This window comes from Rana temporaria, chromosome 8 (genome assembly GCF_905171775.1).
Source record: "Rana temporaria chromosome 8, aRanTem1.1, whole genome shotgun sequence".
Taxonomy (NCBI): Eukaryota; Metazoa; Chordata; class Amphibia; order Anura; family Ranidae; genus Rana; species Rana temporaria.
The window spans coordinates 136,503,942-136,525,778 of NC_053496.1; the positions used below are offsets into that span (position 1 = coordinate 136,503,942).

At 40.6% G+C, this 21,837-nt stretch overlaps 1 protein-coding gene across 2 annotated transcripts; it reads right to left on the bottom strand.

Annotated features, from left to right (window-relative positions):
* Positions 1 to 531: 531 nt before the first annotated feature.
* On the bottom strand, positions 532 to 21,630 carry NCOA4 (nuclear receptor coactivator 4). 2 transcript variants are annotated; one of them, XM_040320744.1, is made up of 10 exons: positions 21,522 to 21,630; positions 19,673 to 19,818; positions 16,450 to 16,590; positions 13,380 to 13,468; positions 12,360 to 12,468; positions 9,508 to 9,609; positions 7,685 to 7,834; positions 5,545 to 6,552; positions 5,307 to 5,399; positions 532 to 1,102 (listed from the first exon to the last, which is right to left on the bottom strand). In XM_040320744.1, the coding sequence occupies exons 1-10, from the start codon at positions 21,541 to 21,543 to the stop codon at positions 1,097 to 1,099; spliced, it is 1,866 nt and encodes a 621-aa protein (XP_040176678.1). In that variant the 5' UTR covers positions 21,544 to 21,630; the 3' UTR covers positions 532 to 1,096. The 2 variants fall into 2 exon arrangements, with proteins under 2 accessions (XP_040176678.1, XP_040176677.1); XM_040320743.1 differs by having other exon boundaries at positions 21,495 to 21,602.
* Positions 21,631 to 21,837: the final 207 nt, after the last annotated feature.

Sequence of the window (21,837 nt, forward strand, 5' to 3'; positions counted from 1 at the left end):
ATTGTAGTCCCAGCCTTAAAGTCAACATATGACCACTTTAAATGTATTTAATTCCAGGCACACGTGTACAGGTGATGCATTTACTCACACCATTTAGGCTACTTTCACTCTGGGATGTTAAGGGCAGCGGCAGTAAAGCGCTGCAAGTTTAAGCGGCGCTTTTTCGGACGCTATCAGGGTGCTTTTAACCTCCGCTAGTGGCCAAAGAAGGCGTTAATAGCACCCGTGTATCGGCGCTTCGGCAGTGCTGCCCATTCATTTCAATTGTCAAGGTGTTTTAGGAGCGGTGTATACACCCACTCCTAAACTGCCCCAAAGATGCTGCTTGCAGGACTTTTTCTAACATCCTGCAAGCGCACCGCTCTAGTATGAAAGCACTTAGGCTTTCACACTGGAGCGACAGGAGAGGCACGCTACCGGCGACATTTTTAGCACTAAAGTGCCTCAGTGTGAAAGTGGCCTTAAAGCTCCCAAAAGGCCAGAGACCTGTAGTGTGCATATAGTGAGATTAGTTCCTAAATCTGTGTTTTGTTATGCCCCATTCTGCTTCCCTGTTAGTCCAACATTGTAATGAACGGCTTCACTGAGCCTAGCAGGTGGAAGGGACAGGGCTAACTAAAGCTGCATTTTAGATCTTCCCCAGAGTTACTGGGAGGAGGAATCACATGCAGGCATCTATAGGTACTTACCAATGTGTATGCCCACAGTTTAGTCATATTAAAAAGTTAAACACAGCTTCACTTTAAAACTATAAATGAACAACAAATTGCTGTTTTAAGCAATATTTTTTTTTTTTTAAACAAAAAAAAAAAAAGATCTTAGACACACAGAAAATGTCGAAGACTCCATTATTACAACACCACATCATGAAAATACTGTCCCTGTCACTAGGAATTAAAGGGAATTTTCAAGAAACAGATTACATTGTAACCCAAATAGTTTCAAATTAGCGATTTCGTTACAGGTTACATTTCTTTACATGTTATGAGCAAGAAAACAATCCTGAGGAAAAGGCAGCAGGCAAACAGCTAGGAAGTCTTTTCCACTAAGATTTTGTTGTGCGTCCTTGACCAAAGTTTGGAGATCATAAGTTGCTTCACATCTGCAATGAGATATTTCCAAAATTACTATAACACTCCTCATTTTAGCACATTTCACAATAATGTTATACAACAGACATTAGTTTATTTTCATATTCAACCATTTAAAAAAAAAAGTAATGTAGTAAGCATATCAAAGACTTTTCAAGATTGACTGGCTGAACAAAATTTTCAATCAATAACTCATTGCTTTGTACAATCCCACCAGTATATTTCACAGGACATTTCTGAATCATACAATATGCACAAAAAAATAAATAAAAAATATACATTTCAGATGCACAACATTAGTACAGCACCCTTGTGCTTGCATATTTCTGCTGCTTGGAAAGCACAAGTCAGCCCAACGCTCATTGTACACTTGGCAATTTCGTGTCAACCACCTTTCAATCACATAAGTGGTAGACACCAACAATTTTCATTGAAACCTTAAAATGAGCAAAACTGTTGGTGGTAGGTTCAGTGGTGGACCAACTGAATTATTTGTGTAGTTGAAAGCCAACAAACTTCCACAGTACCATCTAAATGTATGGTGAGCGAGATCCTGGCAATAGATCATTTATTTCATCAACGATTTTCCCAGATTACATGTGCATTTAAAAGAGGAACTTCACCCATGCCAATAATTTCCCATGTACCACTTTGTTTACCCAGATAAAACATGCATACAAGCCCAACGAATCCTGCGTTGTCCCTTTCTTTCCGCAGCACATCCCGTCCTGCATCGCAAACCTTCTTTTCTGCCTCATTGCTGACTTACTTACTGCTTCTTGCGTATATTAGGCATGTCATTTACAAGTAAGTCTCCTATTGTGTAGACATACAAAACCCTGAGACTGCTGCCTGGCACCTTCTTTGATGTGATGTTAGCACATAGTATTACCCTTTGCTCCTGCCCAGTAGGTTAGGGCAGCACAGAGAATAATTAGACACTTCCAGAAGAGGAGATTGGTCTAAGTTGCTATGCTAGGAACCGACACCCCTAGCAAGTGAATTAAAATAATTTATAAAAAAAGAAACATTGCGAGGAATTTCAAAAAAAAATTCTGTAATTTTATAAGCTGGTGACTGGGTCTCTCCAAGCTAAGAATTTCATTTTCATCTGCACTTTAATAGGGTTTTTGTACTTGCTGTAAAATCCTTTTCCTGGGAGTCCATGGAAGGACACAAGACTTGAAACGTCAGGTTGTACTGATGCCTATGGGAGAATTGGACATTGGCAAACAAAAAATAAATGTGGGCTAGCCCAGGAAAACTAGTCCTGCTCCTAGCAGGCCTCAGTTTTGTGGCAAAGCATTACCAAGAGCATGATCAGTGGAGAATGCAGAAACACGCAGGTATGCATTCTTGAGGTCACCAAAGACCAGAGGGAGGCTATCACAGACCTGACAGATTCCATGTGTCATTTCTGCACCCCAAATGAAAACATTTAGGACCTCAAGTCCCAAGATGGCATGGATGCCCTCTTTTGGTTTGGGAACAGAACATGTTGGTGTAGAATACCATTTGACCACTGGTATCAGTGTGCACCACACTGAACATGGACCAGAGAAAGAAAGACAGACAACTGCCCGAGAAGATCAGAAAGAAAACTAAAGATGATCACAGAGGTAAAGGCTATAAAACCATCTTCAAGCAGCTTGATATTCCTGCGACTACAGTCGCAAATAAAAGGTAGTTTAAGGTCCAAGGGAATGCAGCTCAACATCCTCCTAGGACACTAGCAAAAAACTGAGGCATGCTGGGAGGAGAGGTTATCTTGGGTGGGCCAATAACGTTATTGTTTGCTAGTATCCAATCCGCCTGTATGCGACAGTATAATCAGACAGTACAAGACTTCCTGTGTCCCCCTAAAGGAACAGACGACTAGTAAACATTTTTCATAGAACAGTTCTTCCATCCTACTTAGCGCTGATTACATTAGATAAAATATACAGAAATCTGTGCAATGTTCACAGAATATTCTTTATGCTTGTACTGAAATTTCAAAAACAATTTCAGGAAAAGGCGTCTTAGAGGTTAGGGTCATACAAAACATTTTCAGTTTTGCATCTCTAATGGAATTTTGAATCATTTAACCTGCCTGGCGGTATTCCCGAGTCTGACTCGGGGTTAGATTTTCCTGCTGCGAGCGGTAACCCCGAGTCAGACTCGGGCTTGCCTCGCTAGATCCACAGGCATGGTTTACTTACCTTGTCCCTGGATCCAGCGATGCCACCGCGCTGTGTGAGCGAGCGGGACCTCGCTCGATTCACACAGTGCCTCCGTGTGACGCCGATCTCCGTTCCCTGCGACGTTACGACGCACGGGGACGGAGAACGGCGCCAAATTCAAAAAAGTAAACAAACACTTTACATACAGTATACTGTAATCTTATAGATTACAGTACTGTATGTAAAAAAAACACACCCCCCTTGTCCCTAGTGGTCTGTCCTGTGTCATGCATGTCATTTTATATAATAAAAACGTTTCTTTCTCCCTGCAAACTGTAGATTGTCCATAGCAACCAAAAGTGTCCCTTTATGTCAAAAATAGTTTTAGATCAGCTAAAAAACAGCGATAATAAATTATAATCACTTGCAGAATTGTGCGATAGCGATTTGTGGGGAAATTCGTCATAAAAAAAAAAAATAATGACAGCGACAATTCTGCAACTGAAAAAATTTCAGTGATTTTGATTTGATTACATTATTGAATAATTTTTATTATAATTATATTATTATTTGTTATAATTATTTATAATTATTTATTATATTATAATTTATAATTTTGTTTTTAAAAAAATCTCATACCCGGGATGCCTATTAGAATCTTGTTTGGTCAGATTTAAGTGAGTTATTTCTAAAAATTACAGACCTACAATATAAAACGCCAAATTTCCTTGCAAATAATGGTACCGCTTTCAGCATGTTTTTTCTGAAAGAATCATACCGCCAGGGAGGTTAAAGCGGAAGTAAACCCATCGATTTGAAAGTTTCAAAAAACAGTAAACATTCCGGGCATGCCGGAAATGCTAGCTGTCACATTTGCTTGTGCTCTCAACCAAACTGTCAAACCATCCAATGGCTGGTTTCATAACTGATCACATGTGCAGCATCATGGCAGTTGCAGATTAAACAGAGGCCAAGATGGCAGCTTCCTTGGCTGAAAACCATAGGAGGGTTTACTTCCACTTTAATACTATTTTGATTAGGTATTAATAATAAAGCGATGACAATTTATGCAGTGCTTTACACAAAGTGCCTTGCATTAGTCTCTGCCCTCAAGGGCCGATTTGCCCATTAAAAAACCTTCTGCCTTTACAACCCCTTTGTCTAAATGCATTCTATGCATTCAGATAAAAAGTCTTCTGTGTGCAACAGCCACCCCAGCACCCCCTAAATACAGTGATGGCGAACCTTGGCACCCCAGATGTTTTGGAACTAGGATTCCCATGATGCTCAACTACACTGCAGAGTGCATTAGCATCATGGGAAATGTAGTTCCAAAACATCTGGGGTGCCGAAGTTTGCCATCACTGCCCTAATACATATCCCCATCTCTATCCAGCGATGTCCACGACTCCCACAGCCGTCCGGGACTTCCCTCCCGATTGGCACCATTGGCTCCCGCTGCTGTCAAAGTCAGTTGCAGTTCGGCTCGGGTGCCCCCATAGCAATCTGCTTGCTGTAGGGGCACTCGACAGGAGGGAGGGGCCAGAAGCAGCGAGGAGGATACAGGCTGCCCTGTGCAAAACCACTACACAGAGGAGGCAATTATAAAAAAAAAAAGACTTTACAATCACTTTAATCTACCCACCATGTCTTTGGAGTGCGGGGGTAGATGCAGATATTGTTCTGATGGGGATTCGAACCAAGGACCCCGGTGCTTCCAGGTAGAATCTCTAACCACTTAGCCACTGTGCTATATCTCTCAATGGGGAGATATTCACACCACAATGTTGCCTGCTCTGTCAAATGTCCCCTGCTGCAAGCGGGTAATATCCTCATGCTGATAAGAGTATGGAGGGAGGGGGGTAGACTGGTCAATTTTTACGAAAATATCAGAAGTTTTGAAAGATAAAAAGTCTGCAGGTGAAGCAAACAGTGCCCACCCAAATCTAAATATTTTGTACGCTAAAGCAAGTAAATATAAAAAGCCAATATTGTGCAAATCTATTTGCCCTGTTCTATTACAAAATTACATCACAATAAAATGTATGCATACCTGTAAGGGAGTGCGGTACAGCCATTTGTCTTTGTCTGCTGCTAGCTTCATGCAGGCAAAGAGGTCACTGACACTGGGAAGGCCATAATATTCCTAACAAAAAATAAATAATAAAAACAATAGGTAAAACAAACTTTTTTAGGCAGGAATATTAATATAAATATATAAAAAATATTAGCCAAGATCTCTAGCAAGGCAGCATATAAGCATTAGTTAAATGTCTTATCTATATACTTACATGTGCTTTTTTACGTAGGAGCCATTTATCCTCCAGTACAGGCTGTTCTGACTTTTCTGTGTTATCTATGTTCTTGGAGGACAACACCCAGCAACCAGTGTCTAGAGGCAATTGAAACGGAGAATGATTCTCCGAGGGGTTCAGCTTCCATTTACTATTTGAAGTTTCGTTTTCTGCCTTCTCTGCTGTAGTGGACTCGACAACCCAATTGGTTAAAGGTGTTTCAAGCAATGCTCTGAAATGCCTAATTAAGGGATCATATTCTTCTGTCTTCTTGGTGCAAGTCTGCTCCCCAGAATTTCTTTTGCATGGATGCAGCCACATATTTATGGAAGGTTTTGACTTTTCTTGCTCTTGGTCTTTGACAATGTGTTCTGGATTCAGAGGAATGCCATTTTTGTCTTTCCCTTCCTTCTTCAAAAGCCACTTCCTTAGAGCATCTTTCTCACAGCTTTCATCACACACACATTCTGAGAGAGTAGAGCAGGGCTCATTAGCTTTGCAGATTTCTTCAATCTTAAAGAAAGCCTGAGATTCCTTCAACAGCCACATTTCATCTCCAGACACAGTAGCCTTCTTCCCCCCAAGCTGCTCATTTAAACATCGGAGGTTCCCAAGATTTTCGATTTCTAAGGGAGCTGTATTTCCACCACAGCAATTACTGCAGGACTCTACTTTATGGAGCCAATCGTTAATGCTGTAGTCCTGAACAAATGGATGAAAGAGGAGTTTCCATTTGTCCACGTCACTAGTCGATTCTTCGGTAGTGGCGGGGGAAATGAGCCACTCTGAAAGATCCATCTCTTCCTGATCTTCCAAATCGAAGTCAATATCATCAACTTTTTCAAAGGAGAAAGAGCTGGACTCTGAATGGTCACGTGTACGCACTCCAGTTTTCTCAGGACAAGATTCCTTGTTTTGGGACTCTAGCAACCAATTATGTAATTCCCCTAGTTTACCCCAGACTTTCTCAATATCAAAAGTGAGTGGTGCAGGTGTTTCTGAACCCTGTTAAATAGAAAAAAAAAATACAAAATGAATACATTCTGAATACAAAGTACTTTGGCAGTTGAATTGAGCAGAGCAGTTAATTTGCAGAAAACTCATGGTGACAACACAAGCCAGGCTTCCAACTTGGTCATGTAACAGTAACTTGCACACTTATCTCACTGCTGCCACAAGGGACACCAGCATGCATCATCTACCTTGGCAGTTTCAGATTATGGCTCCTGGACCTTGCATCATCCCAATGCACAAGATAGAAGTCCAGGTAAAAATGGTCCCTGACGCTCATCTGCTTCACTGTACATTAATAGCTCAATAGGCTTGATAATATAAAAACCTAGACACATTTCACATGGTGAAGTTCATACTCAAAGTCTAAAATGGACCTTAGCATGTAACCTTATGAGTAAGAACTTTTGTAAGTCAAATAAATCGAGGTTTTTATACCGATTAACCATTTGTACCTCTTAAACATACTATAAATAATTCAGGGCAAAATCGTGGGTGCGCTATATACGCCGATACCCGCGCCGAGTTTGAACTACTGTGCCGGCATATACCGAGCGCAGTACACTCGTGTATAGTCGGGCAGGCTCGGGTTCTCTCGCAGTCACGTCCTGGACGTACAGGACGTGACCGCGAGAGGAGCCGAGCCTGCCCGACTATACACGAGTGTACTGCGCTCGGTATATGCCGGCGCAGTAGTTCGAACTCAGCGCGGGAAGCGGGGATCCAGCGGGGAGGACACCGCAGAAGGACGCCGGACCCGACGAGGAGGACACCACCAAAGGCATGCCTTTGCATTTATGAGTGTACATGGGGCAGATGACTTTTAAAAAAGTTGTTTTTGTTTATTTGACCCAACTGAATTTTACTTTTTTTTACCTATCACAAGGGGGCACACATTTGTTTATATGAAAGTGATCAAGTGGCTAAAAAGCTGACAGACTCAGTTACTATAGTGACCAACGGGTGTTTACAGGTCAGCATTCTGCCAAATTATGCAGGCCCGAAAAAGATTAAAAGCTGGACAGCAATGACAATTTGTTTCTCTGGACAAGCCATCTTTATTATTATGAAGACGTGATTACAATTATTTTAGTACAAAGTATATTCTAGTCTATACAGAACATACCGCAATATGTCCAGTGATGTCCGAGTTTATCAGCCAATCCTGTGGAGAAGAGCTTGGAATGTACAAAGCAGGACATGGAGAAATGTTGGTAACTTTGCCCTCCAAAAGCCATTCAGATAGAGATGTGCTCAAAGCCCCAGAATGAGGTTTCTGAAAAGAAAAAAGGTTTCCATTTTTTTTAACTAAGCAGGAGATCAAACAACTTTATTGTAAAACACTAATGGATTATTGAGATGGGTATGGGGAAAACGGACCACCGTTTTTGTAGAAAGAGGAGAGCGGGACTGTGTCCATCTCTGCTCTGTAGAGTGGAGATGGACGCGTCATCCGCCTGCTCAGCGGGGATCAGCGGAAGGATCCCCTGCTGAGCAAGCGGATTCTGCAAAAATAGAGGCGCCCATGTGAAAGGTGCCTTACAGAACAGCAACAAGTAGCATATTTAGCACTATACTTGGTACTCAGTAACTCAAAGCATTGTAGCCAAAGAAACCCTATGATTGGCATCCAACAAGGCAATTGCAGAAAGTGAGTTAAACAGTAGCAGCCTAGATATTTCTCTCATGACCAGTTTCTTTTGAGTATGCTGAAGCAATATTTAAATATTTTTGTTTATATATATATATATATATATATATATATATATATATTATATACACACATATACATATATACACACACACACACACACACACACACACATATATATATATATACACACACACACACACTATGTTTGCATTGTGCCAGACAGAGAAGAACATTGAGTATACATGTGTATGTATAGGTGTATGCTACAGTGCAAATAGCTCATAATAGGAGCCTTTACAACTCAGGATCCAGCCACTCAATAAAATTTGGGTCTGGACAGCACTATTATCCGTAAAAAAAAAAAAAACCACACACACACACAGAATCCTCCCCCACCAAGCAAATCATTATCAGCTGCTATAAAGGGACCTGCAACATGTACAGCATTGCTGAAGTTGACCAGAGAAACCATGTATTTGTTGTTGTTTGCAAGATATTCCAGAGAACAGCTATGATTATGAAAATTATTTTGAAGATACAATTTAGCAAAAAGCCTAATACATAAATAAATAAAATCTGGAAGGTGAATACTCCTGGATCAACTTTTTAATTTCTAATTAGTGAAATGCTGACCTGGAACGAACATTCACTGACTTACAAAGTACTGAAGTTAGGAGCATGGATCTTTCACAACTTGTCAACAATGTCAGTTCCCATATTTAGATTGTGAGAGCTCCTTTTTTGCTGGATTCACACCAGTCCGGTGCGAATTCCAGCTCCGTTCTCTGCGCGAAGGGAAAATGCAGCTGTTCAGCGCTTCCTCTCAGTTGTAGCTGCGGATCAGCTGAGCAGGGAGAGGGGGGGGGGGTGTAGTGAGGAGGGGCAGAGATTCCCTGTTCACATAGAATATGTGCCTGCAATTCGCACGCACTGCCTAGAAATCACACACATATGTGAACCAGACTGATTGAAAGTAATAGATATTAAAATGTTCTGCAAATTGGATGCGGTGTAAGCCACATCAGCAATACAGCGATTATCACTAGCCGCCAACAAAAATCACATCATAAAAAATACAAATCTGACAAGTTGGTTGTACCAAAGAAGATTGATTGATCAACTTGGGTACAATCAGCCTGCCCATACACAGTTTGAAGAGTCTATGGCCAGATTAACATTTTTAGATTGTTGCAATGGAAAAGGCAATTGTGCTCTGTCTGCTCCATCACCCATCAAACTATTCTATTTCAAGTACAGTTGTTTAGACACGATATCAAGCATTAGAGTTGATGTACCTGATCGATTGGAGGAACGTAACAATTGTTGAGAAGCCAAGTATTCTGGGAAACAAAACTGCATGGTGCAGGGCTGGCAATTATTGGACTTGCTTCACAGTTCTTGAAATACAGAAAGAAAAGAAAAACATGAGAAAAATTGAAACATTTATTAGCATACATACATTTCTGATAGACTAAATGGAGTCAAGAGATCTATAGACAGGTTTTCTTGGTTTCTTATTTAAGCTGGTCATAGATGAATAGAATTCCAAACAAAAATTCATAAGAAAAGTCCAGTGAAGATTTTATATAAAAATTATCAAAACATTCAAATGTCGCTCAAAAGATTTTGTTTACTGTTTTTTACCAAACGAAAACCAAATGCACCGTTAGAAATTTTTTAATTTGAGAACAAAAAATTAATTTCATCCTGTTCCCTCAAGTTTTAGCATTGTACGAAATTCTATCCATCTATGGCCAGCTTAAATAGTATGGCTAGAAAGGAGATTTAGCGCTGAGTAATGGTCTGTCCATCACCGCCCCTTGGGCTGCTTTCACACTGATCAGTTTTTCTTCTGTTCTTGTGTTAAAAAAGTGGAAGGAAAACAAATAACCATTAAACTCTATGAAACTCTTCACACTGATCAGTTGCGAGTCTGTTGCATGTTTCAAAGTCCTGCTTGCTGCATGTTTGGTGCAGTAAAAGGCGCACCAAAAAACACCTCCTTGCTGAAATGAATGGAAACCGCATCAAAAACACAGCAAAAACACATGAATACCACACCCATGGTTGCAATTTTGGTGCGGTTTTAAAGTCACGTGCCAAAATGCACTGGAAACGCAGCAAAAACGCATATGCATGTTTACTGTTTTTGCAATGGAGCAGTGTGAAAGTAGCCTTAAAGTGCTATTCAATCCTCAATTTTAAGTAGTTTTAGGTTTAATCATTTACTAGGTTTGCAGCCTTTACCTTTTAATGCTGGTCTATATTCCAGTTTAAGCTGGTACGATGACCACTGCCCTACTTTTCCTGTTTTAGGGTGGCTCTTGCAACAGCCTATGGATCCACCCATGCATGTAGGGACTAGAGTTGTGCCTCCCTACGTGGTTTAGATCTATTAAAATACACAGCCATGGTTTCCCTTACTCCCCTACCCTTCCCCTCTCCACTTTCCTCTCCTATGCACCCCCTCCTAATGTTCACACACCTATCTTCCCTCCTCTATCCACTCATACTGGAGTGCTTAAGTGCTTTTGGAAAATAAAATAAGAACTTTAGCATTGCGTCATGTATTGGGACACTGGTACACCATCCGAGCTCTGATGCTTGAAGTTAGTTTGTCCATGCATTTGATTATTGTATCAATATTCCCATAAGGATCAGCATTTAGAGGAATATTTGTAAATCAGTGACCTCTTATTGTCAACCTTAACACGTTGGCTTTGTAAATCATCTGATTGTGGAATTGTGTCTTAAGCTATGCTGAAGGACGAAAAAAAACTAAAATGAAAAACGTATGAATGAAACACCCTGCTACATAACCTGGGATGCCAAGGCACTCCCCTGCTCTTCCTCCCTTCTTTCTCCAACACTTCACTGTTCACCTCTTTCTTGTGAAGACTGGAAGCTCGGGGAAGCAGTACTAGGAGAACAGGGGGCAGAGGCATTGAAAATTGTAAACTGCCTGCAAATGTTGGAGTAACAATTAACAACTACAGTGCATCCAGAAAGTATTCACAGTGCTTAATTTTTCTCCACATTTTGTTGTTACAGTCTTATTCCAAAATGGATTAAATTATTTTCCACAAAATTCTACAAACAATACGCCATAATGACAACATGAAAGAAGGTTTGAAATGTTTGCAAATTAATAAAAAGAAACTACAAATAAAAAAAAATAAAAAAAATCACATGTACACATATTCACAGCCTTTGCTGTATACACCGCTCCTAAAAGTGCCTCAAAGAAGCTTTTTTTGATGTCCTGCCAGGGCTTTCACATTGGAATGACAGGAGAGGCGCTTTACAGGCACTATAGCGCCTGTAAAGCGCCTCAGTGTGAAAGGGGTCTTGGCACCAATTACAGCCTCAAGTGATTTTGAGTATGATGCTACAAGCTTGGCACATCTATTTTTGGGCAGTTTCTCCCATTCTTCCCTACAGGAACTCTCTGTAGCTGTGGGACCTTATATAGACAGGTGTGTGCCTTTCCAAATCATGTCCAATCAACAGAATTTACCACAGGTGGACTCCAATCAAGTTGTAGAAAAATCTCAAGGATGATCAGTGGAAATAGGATGCACCTGAGCGCAATTTTAAGTGTCATGGCAAAGGGCTGTTTTTATTTCTAATAAATTAGCAAAGATTTCAAACGTCTTTCAATGTTATTATGGGGTATGGTTTGTAGAATTTTTTGAGGAAAATAATGAATTTAATCCATTTTGGAATAAGGCTGTAACATAAAATGTGAAAAATGTCAAGCACTGTGAATACTTTCCGGATGCACTGTAGTTTACTGGCAAATGTTTATTTTATTGAGATCAATATGTAAAGCTGAAATTGCTGAGGATTTAACAGTAAGGTGCAGGGAGACATTTTTTAATGTCAGAGCAGCGTTTATGCAATACGGCCATGTCGGGTGATCACTTAAACGAGACACCAGCTTGGTGGCTTGTGTGTTCTGTTCTCAGCCTCTTCAATGTTTGTAACAACTCTGTTACAGCATGTGCACTATGTATTCATTACATGCAAGCATCAATTCATGCTCCTGTGGTTGTGCAATTTCCCATAAATATGGATGTGCAAAACAAACCCGAGAATAGAAAAGGAGGTTAGGCAAGCACTGCATAAGTTAACATGATGCTCATACCACAGTTTTAATTGATCCAAACGTAGTAATAGCTTTCCGAAGAGATGGGACATCGGCTTCAAAACCGAGAGCGGATGTTTCTTCAGGGTTCAGAGCAAGACTGCCCAATCTGAAAGAGAATACAAAATTATCATAAAATAGGATTTTCATATCAACCAGCAAACTGTAGGTGAAAGCGTATTAACACAATTCTCTTCCCAGTTGCCAATATTGCTCACACACCCAAAATTTTCTTCCATTCTGCTACTTTAGGCATTTACAAGCAAGCCTGGTTAACCAATTGTTTGACAACAGGAATTAAATGCATAAAATATAAGTGGAGAAGTGCGCAGATGAGGACAGCTAGTGAAAATTTGAGAATTTGCGTCCGCTGTGCAGACTGGAAGAAGATCTAGCATGAAAACCTGTATGTACAATGGACACGCTGTGCTTGAACATACTTTGTGAGCTTCCTTACCCATCTTGGGGCAGATGCAGACTTCCGTGTTAATGCTAATCACTGGGGGTCAAACGTCTGCCTTGGAGGACACTTCGCCAACACCAAGTTAACAGTGGTAGAAATAATTGAACCAAAATGATATGGAATGGAAGCTAAAGACACTTTTAGCAAATACTGTATGAAAATTTGTAAAAATGAACCCCATAAAGAACATAAGTTGATATATCCAGGTATTCTTGTTATTAAAATGAAAAAGCACCTATACTTCACTTTCTGTGAAGTAGGACAGTGAAACAAGCTTTGTAATACTACTCAATTACATTGTTTAAAAATATTTCTACATTTTTAAGTACCCATCATATCTTTCAGGAAATGTTCAAATTAGTTTCTCTCTGTCTACAGTTTACTATGGAAAGTTCAATGGGAAAGTTCAGTTCCCACATGGCTTCAACACTTCAGAAGGATGATGGAGCAAAATAGGTTGTGAAAACCATTTATGAAGCTTACACATTTTCTGTGGGATTAGAAAATCAACTTTACCTGTACTTTTATGATTTAGCAATTTATGTGACACAACTTACCTTTCTAAACAAACTGTGATCTGATTGGCAAGGTCGTTACTGTGGGGGGTCTCTAGCTGGTGAATCAGGCAATTGAACTGTCCCAACAACTAAAACAAAAATAATGCATTAGACAGAGAACTTCTAAAACATCTCACTGATAAAGGCTGCTAAGAGATTTGCCTGTCCTAGCTCAAGTTCAGCAAATCCATACCAGCCAATAAACTGATATTGTGTAGGACTGCAAATCTTTATTCTTTCATGCTTTTTATTCTCCAGGTCACACCTCTACATTTAGCACAGAATTGTCAGCACAAGTAAGATGAAGCACAACTGCTCCCAGTGCAAAATCTACATAACAAGAAGTCCAGCATTAGGACTTTAAAGTGTTACTAAACCAAGGACCCTGAATTCACTATAACTGGTCTCCCACAGAACATGGAAATGCAATTATTTATGTAAATATAAAAACTGCCAAATACCTTTTCTCATCAGCAGCAAATAGCAGCCTGGTGACTTATACAAGTTTCTGGTTGAAGCTTGTAGGAGGCATTTTCATTTTACTTCGATTGTCTTATGAGGCTGCATGACCCCTGACCCCCTGTCTGGAAAAAGCTGATTGGCCTGTGCCCATCACATGTCCCCTCCCAAGAGAAATAAAACTCTAGCAATACACACCAAACTGAGCATGTGCAGAGTTCTCCCAAGACTCTGTACTGTCAGATCGATTGGGGAGAGTAAAAAGAAGGGGATGATCAGAGAAGACAGGATCAAACAGCCTTTGCACAATATTAACCCCTTAGGTTCCACAGCGAGTATAACAAGCATGCTATACAGGATATACAGACTGATTTTACTGTTGTGGGTTTAGTAACACTGTAAGGGGTTACATTAGGTAAGAGTCAGGGAATTTGAGTCAAGGTGTTCCAGTTTTATGGTTACTCTTATTACGTTTTAAAGACCCATTTCAGGGATTGGGTGTTAAGGGTGCAGGTCAAGAGAAGATTTTTTACATGGTACTCAGCTACCTCTATGCAGAGTTAGGCTTCATTTCCATGGATGTTTTTACAGCTTAAAAACGCCTGTCCATGTTTTTTTTGTTTTTGAGCTCAAAAATGCCGCGATAGCGTTTTTTAGCGGTTTTTTAACGTCTGGCTTTTTTACAGCTCTAAGGCTGGAGCTTCAGAACGCACTGGTCCTGGTTTCTTTTTGCAGCTTAAAAACGGCTCAGCCATCTACAGCTCAAAAACGTCATGGTGGGCATGAGGCCATAGACTAACATGTAGGGCCGTTTTTAAGCTGCAAAAAAAAGCTCAGAAAAGTGGCTGTAAAAACGTCCAAAAATGTCAATGGAAATGAAGCCTTAGAGCCGGTTCACACTGGGGCGACTCGTCAGGCGACTCAGCCGCCTGACAAGTCGCGTCCCATTGCCGCCCCAGTGTGAACCGGCTCTAAAAGTGGAACTAAACATTCAGAAAAAAATAATAATATTAATAATTGTGAACAGGCAGCTTTGTCACAGAAGAAACATGCCATGTCTTCTACAATGAAACAAACGGACCTGCCTGTTTGCCATGTTCGATTGAATGTACACCGAGGTCAACGTGTGCAGCTTAACCTATACTCTTGCATGGTTCCAGGATCAGTGACTGGTATACATGCACAATGTCACGTCATCCTTGGCAGCCAATTGAGGCCAAAACAGGGCAGAGGTGCAAGAAAAGGATATCAGAGATTGGCAAAAGATCCAATGGTTGCATCACTGGAAAGATTGGCGAGTATTTTGCAGACTTTCCCACTTTAAGGGAGCTACAAGGTTCACACTGAAAACTAACACAAAAGATCATCCCTGTAACACATCCGACTAATCCTTGCTGAGAAATGACAAGTATTACCAAAGTCATAATTACTACTCTAGAGCTGCACGATTAGGCTTCATTTCCACTGGCGTTTTTACAGCCACTTTTCTGAGCGTTTTTTACAGCTTAAAAACGCCTGTCCATGTTATTCTATGGCATCATGCCCACATAGACGTTTTTGAGCTGCAAATGGCATAGGCGTTTTTGAGCTGTAAAAAAAACGCAGGACCAGGGCGTTCTGAAGCTCCAGAGTAGAGCTGTAAAAACGCCAGACGTCAAAAAACGTGCGAAAACGCTCAAAAACGCTCAAAACCGCGACCGCTGCATTTTTAAAGCTGCAGCTCACAAAAAATTTTTTTTTTTTTTTTTTTTACAAAACAAACATGGACAGACGTTTTTAAGCTGTAAAAAAGCCTAACAACAGTGGCTGTAAAAACGCCAGTGGAAATGAAGCCTTAATCGATAAGAATTGAAATTGTGATCTTTTTCCTTCCCGATCTTCAAAACAGTGATTCTAACAAGTGCAGAGAGTTCTCAGACAGCTGGGGGAAAAAAAATATCCAGGCAGCATGCCAAGTTTTATCACAACACACAAATAAGTAGAAATAAAGTATCTTTCTGTTACTTCATCAAAAGGAAAGAACTCCAGCGTAGATGAAGGCAGTTTAACCATTTAAAGACCAAACCTTTTCTGACATTTGTTGCTTACAAGTAAAAATCATTTTATGCTAGAAAATTACGTGGAACACCCAAGCATGATTATATATATATATATATATATATATATATATATATATATATATATATATATATATATATATATATATATATATATATATATATATATATATATTAGCAGAGACCCTAGAGAATAAAATGGTGGTTGTTGCAATATTTTATGTCACACAGTATTTGCGCAGCGGTCTTTCAAACGCAATTTTTATTCAGTTTAATGAAAAAAAAAAAAAACAGTAAAGTAAGCCCAATTTTTTTGTATAATGTGAAAAAAGACCACCACAGGAATCGTGATCTTTATTTTACGTAAAAAAAAATAAATAAAAAAAATTGTGATTCTCATTTTAGCCAAAATTGTGCAGCTCTACTACACTCCTACAAATGCAGCTCTCAGCTGTTTATTTTAAAAAGAACGATAAGTGACATAAAAATTGTCCAAATTCTAGCATTATACCATTAATCACACAGCCTTCAGTGAGAAGCTATGGTACACTTACCCAATACAGCTGCTGAGCTTGCTGTTGTAAGGCCTCTTCCTTCAGCTGCTGAACCAAGTCAGCCTGCTCCAAAAGCCAGATTTCACGGCTACGCATACATTCCAGGTGACGACTAATACAAGACTGAATCTGAGCTTTCACCTGCAAATGGCAATGGTAATTATAGACATAAGGCCATCGTCATATTTATACAATTATTTCAAACGATTACTATCAGATATTATTACAATGAAAGAAAGTGATATTTATAGAATCTAAAACACAATAACACATTCATTTTGAAGCCTGAAATACATGTATTGGCTCAGTGGAGAAAAATGGGAATTACTAGATTTCCTTAAAGAGTATGTAAACCCAAACACTCCTGATTAAGGATGGGCTCAAAGCCGACATTGCACACCGCCAATAATAGACAGCATGTGTATTGTGTATGTGCAGCTGCCGGTCGGGAAATGCCTCACTCCCTATGATTGGAGGTGTGCACTGACGGCTTCCTAGCAGGTTCGATCCGAACAAGCCCGAGCACATCACTACTCCTGATCTGTACCTGTTGTACTTGAAAAAAGTATCCCGTTTTCTTTGCATTGGTTCCTTTGTGTGAATTCAGTCCCTCTGCTGTCCTATTAAAAAATGACCACACTAGGTATGAGAGCACAGCTTGGTCAGTTATCTAGCTGCGATGAGAGCTATTTCAATGAGAAGGTTTATGCTGACATGCTCTGTACAGCCATTCACTGGGAAGATCACTGTGATGCCGTTTCTCTTCTTCCAGCGCTGAGCACCTTATGCAGTGGAGAACAGAGGGCATGTGATCACTTATAAAAATAAAAAATAAAGTGTGAGGGGGGGGTTGTTTATAATGAGATTATATATATATATACACACACATACACAAAATGTTTTGCCTTTTATTTATTTCCATTTTAAACTGAATTGGTTGCTTTACAAAAGGTGAGAGTTAATATACTTTAACAAGTACCAGCAAGTTGGAACCCAGTAATATGGAACCATGAAGTGTATTGTTATCTTTAAATATCAGGTCAGGGGTATGCAATCGTTTGAGAGTAATATACTAAAAGAGAATTGGTAGGAATCTGAAAGTGCCAGTTTTATATAACAAAATGTAGATTTCACAATAGCAATCAATAAATATTTATATTTTGTAAATTGTCGTGTTATATAAAACTAGATGCAACAATAAACCCTCAAATAGGAGAAACATGACTTAACCAACCATTTCAGTGGACTAACTCTGCAATAAAAAGTTATGATCACTTTACATTATAGAGACCACAAGAAGCCAAGCGGTGGTTAGGCTCCATTCATAGGAGCGTTTACACATGCTGAGAGAATCAACGTATTCCCGCGGCTGGGATTGAAAGATAAAATGCAATGACAAGCTGCGAGTGGCCACAGCTATTTATGACTGTTTACACGGCCAGCCATTACCTGCGGTAATCATGGCTGGCCGTACAAGGCATGCAGGTAAATCGCTGTCTGTGCGAACAGTCACAAATAGCTGCGACCGCCAACAGTTGTCATTGCATTTTATGGGCTCAGCAGCAGTGTTGCCAACCGTCAGTATTTTTACTAGTAGCCAGTAAAAAAGGGCCACTTTTCTACTGCCAGTAAATGTGAGGGGAAAAGGTTGCCAGTTAAAAATACGTCTGTGACGCAGCTTGAAACTACGCATGTGCAGTTCGGTCCGAAACCAGCGGAGACCATTGCCTGCTACAGTGTGTTTGGGGCAGCGAGTGGGTCTGGCGGTGTCTGAGGTCAGTGTAAGGGAGCTGGTCAGAGCCTCTTGTGTGGGTCTTCGGGATAGAAGCATGGCAAGCTGGGGAGCGGGAATGTCATTGCTGTTTGGACTGGAGTCAGACTGAAGGGACCACCTGGCATGGCAATTTCTATGCTAGTAAAATACAAACTTAAAATGCCGATATGGCATTATGAAGACGAGAGCTGCAGGTCCCAGTACTTTGTCTCTCTGTGACATACAAGTAGAAGATAATATATTGCAGCCTGCACACTCAACTCGCTCAGCTTACCATCCCCCATTAGCCCTCATGCACACAGGTATGCACCAAATATGCTGCCTAAAGTAATCAAAAGGCAAAACATTTTTGTATATATGTAAAAAAACATTGCCCCCCCCCCTTCCCTTTTTATAAATTATCACATTCCCTCTGTTTTCAGCTGAATAAGAGCTGGGGGGGGGGGGGGGGACAGCAGTACGCTGAGCTTCCCAGTGAATGGCTGTGCAGCGGGGGTGTATCGGGACAAGTCTGATCATTGGAGAAGAGCACACGGAGTTCCCAGCATAGCTAGAGAACTCACCACACTGTCCTCTTGCCTAGTGTGATCAGTTTTTAATAGGAAAGCCGAGGGACTGGCAGGAACACCACGGAATTCACATAAACGAATCAATACAAAGAGAACAGGATACTTTCTCATACAAGTACATGGTACAGTAGGCACATATCAGGAATATGAAGTTTTGGGGTAACTTTAGCTCAAATATTGGCATGCATTTTCTGTGTGTTACAAGGGTTTATTTGCATATAAATGTAAACTCATTCTATTGGCTAGAATATACTTTTATTCTAGTAACTAGAATAAATGTACCCGCATATGTTGTAAATTAAGCTCATACGTGCCTCTCCAAATGCAGGGACTTTTTTATCTACACCTCTGAATGCTGCATGCAAATATGCTCATAAGAGCATGAAGGTGCATGGAAACACTAAAAAACATGCAGTTGCATTTATGGGCATATAAAAAAAAAAAAAAAACACCAGACGCCCCAAGCAGTGGCATTTTTTTCTACCCATATGTATGAGACATTAAAGTACATGCAGATGTCAGTGTAGTATTGCCCGGCCCAAAAAACATGTTGCCCTTAAGAATATCTAATGCAGTCATACGCAAGTGATTTTAATTAATCAAGACTGCATTTTATAACCTGCCACACACATAAAATGAGCACAGCTCTCATTTACATTTCATCAGGTGATCAACATTATGTAATGGAATTCGCAGAATTAATAATGCTAGCATCAAACAGGAAAAGAAAAAAAAAAATACTCCTTCGAAATGGATCACCAAATTTAGTAACTATCTACAGTAATCTAAAGAACAAAAGCATTAGTCCATTTCAGATTAGCTTGATTTTCCATTTATCACAAATATGACTGGTCTTTGCAGATGCCTAACACTGAAGTACCTCTTTGCCATTTTCCTTTACTTGTTGCTCCGTTTTAATAAGTGCTTGAATTGCAGTCTCTAATTCCTTTCTAGCTTGAAGACATTTAGAAAGCGGATCTTGGCCACTGGAATGATCTTGGTTCAAATCCATTTTTTTGGGCACTTCTAGAGAGGAAAAAAAAAAAAAAAAAATGAATACACACGACTTCACAAGCATTCCACTGTCTGCAAGGTCAGCAAAATAACACGTCACTCACGCAGCAGTTTCTAAGCACTGTAACTAAGAGATAAAACTAAGTGTATATCTCTTAGAGATCACCACCATATCATGCAAAAACAGCTTTTGGAGACACCCAAAAAAAACTATAATTAGCAAGCTGTAAGTGAACTACAACAGCAAGAAATATAGCAAAATGTTAACACTGCATTAATATAAATATCAAAGTCTGTTCTAAAAAGCAAGTTAAAAAAGATATGAACCTGCACTAGTAAAAAAAATGGCAACCGACATTTGTTCAAAACATGGTAACTGGCACAAACAGTTCACAGCTATATGATCTATAGGCAGTCTGAGGTTGTGCAGCTGTGCAGTCTGGGGCCTAAACAAGGAGCACATTCCAGGCCATTTACATAGAACCCCTCATGAAGGAGAAGTCTAGCCTCCCCCCCCCCACCTAGGTGCATGCTCACCTCTTCTAGATGGAGGTGTCCACTTCTGGCATTTTACAGCCTGAACCCCAAAATCTTGTCCAGCACCGCCCACAATACATAACCCCCAACAGTACAGGTGTGGACACATTTTGGCCTATGCAGATCACTGGAGGAGGTCGCTGCTGTTGGGAATGTAAGCACCTGGGGGGGGGGGGGGGGATAAATGGCCCAGGAGTTTTTTTTTTGGTGAACCTGAACTTGTCCTTTAGCTCTAAATACAAGCCAAGGTGCATTTCTATTAAAGTATGACCATTATTGACAGTTCACAAGACAGAAGCCACAAAGACAAGCATTATACGTAAAGTTAGACATTTTATTTTTTACAAACCAAAGTTACCTAGAAAGTGTACAGTTCCAAATTGTAATAGTTTTTAGGCAATTTTGGGGTCTGTTTTCTAAGTTACAGAAAGACTTGTTTGCTGCTGTGATTGCAGTCATATAATGTCATACAAATGTATACAGTTTCCTGCAAGGAGGTGCAGACACATTTTTTCCATGCAGAAAGGGTTTTGTGATTCACAACCATTCTCATCCTCCAAAAAAAAAAAAAAAAAAAAAAATTAATGAAGCTGCATCAAACATGCGACTGAAAACTAGCTGCAAAATCCCAGCAAACATGCATGGAAATGTGCAGCACAAGTGTGAAGCTAGCCGCCTCGGGCCTTAGCCAGGGGCTTTTCATGCAATTTTTGGTGTGTTTTTGCAAGCGCTACAGTCTCCTCATCCTACAAAAATGTGACTGAAAACAAGTGGAAAATGTGCTGCAAAAACACACCAAAATCAGATGCACCGGGGAGATCTGGTCAGACCAACACAATGTAAGAATGATGAAGTGTACCCGCTTCACTGAACACCCCGTAGAAATGAGAGGAGGAGGAGGAGATCACACAGCTGTCACAGGAGCCCCGGGCCTGTCACCCCCCCCCCCCCATGTCAGTCAATGACACCAGCACCGTCCAGGACACAGATCTCCTCTATGACCCCGGAGAATAGAACAACACTATGGGTGACACTCACCCCGGGGGGGGAGAACCGACACATCAAACAGAACAATACCAGAGATCTGCACAAGCAATCCTGCTGTCATTGTGCCGCATACACCGATCTGTGATCACATACAAATACATTACCAGCAATGAACGGGATACGATGTATACCTTGCTCCTGCGACAGATGCATGTCCCGGTACCGGCACCGACGGAAGAACGAGAACCCAGGCCGCACCAGTATAAAGATCACCGGCTGACGTCACGGGAATGTGGGCGGGCCTCAGTGCTCTCTGGACGCCACTAGCAGGGAGCGGCGGATCACGTACACAGCTCAGAGCGGCCGGGGAAGGAGAGAGCGCCACCTCTCTGCAGAGGACTGCTAACGCAGTGCTCAATGTATTCCTTGCCATTCTTTTCATAAACACCATATGATTCCATTCAGTGACATCATCACTGGGGGCTTCAGAGGACAAAGGAAAGAAAG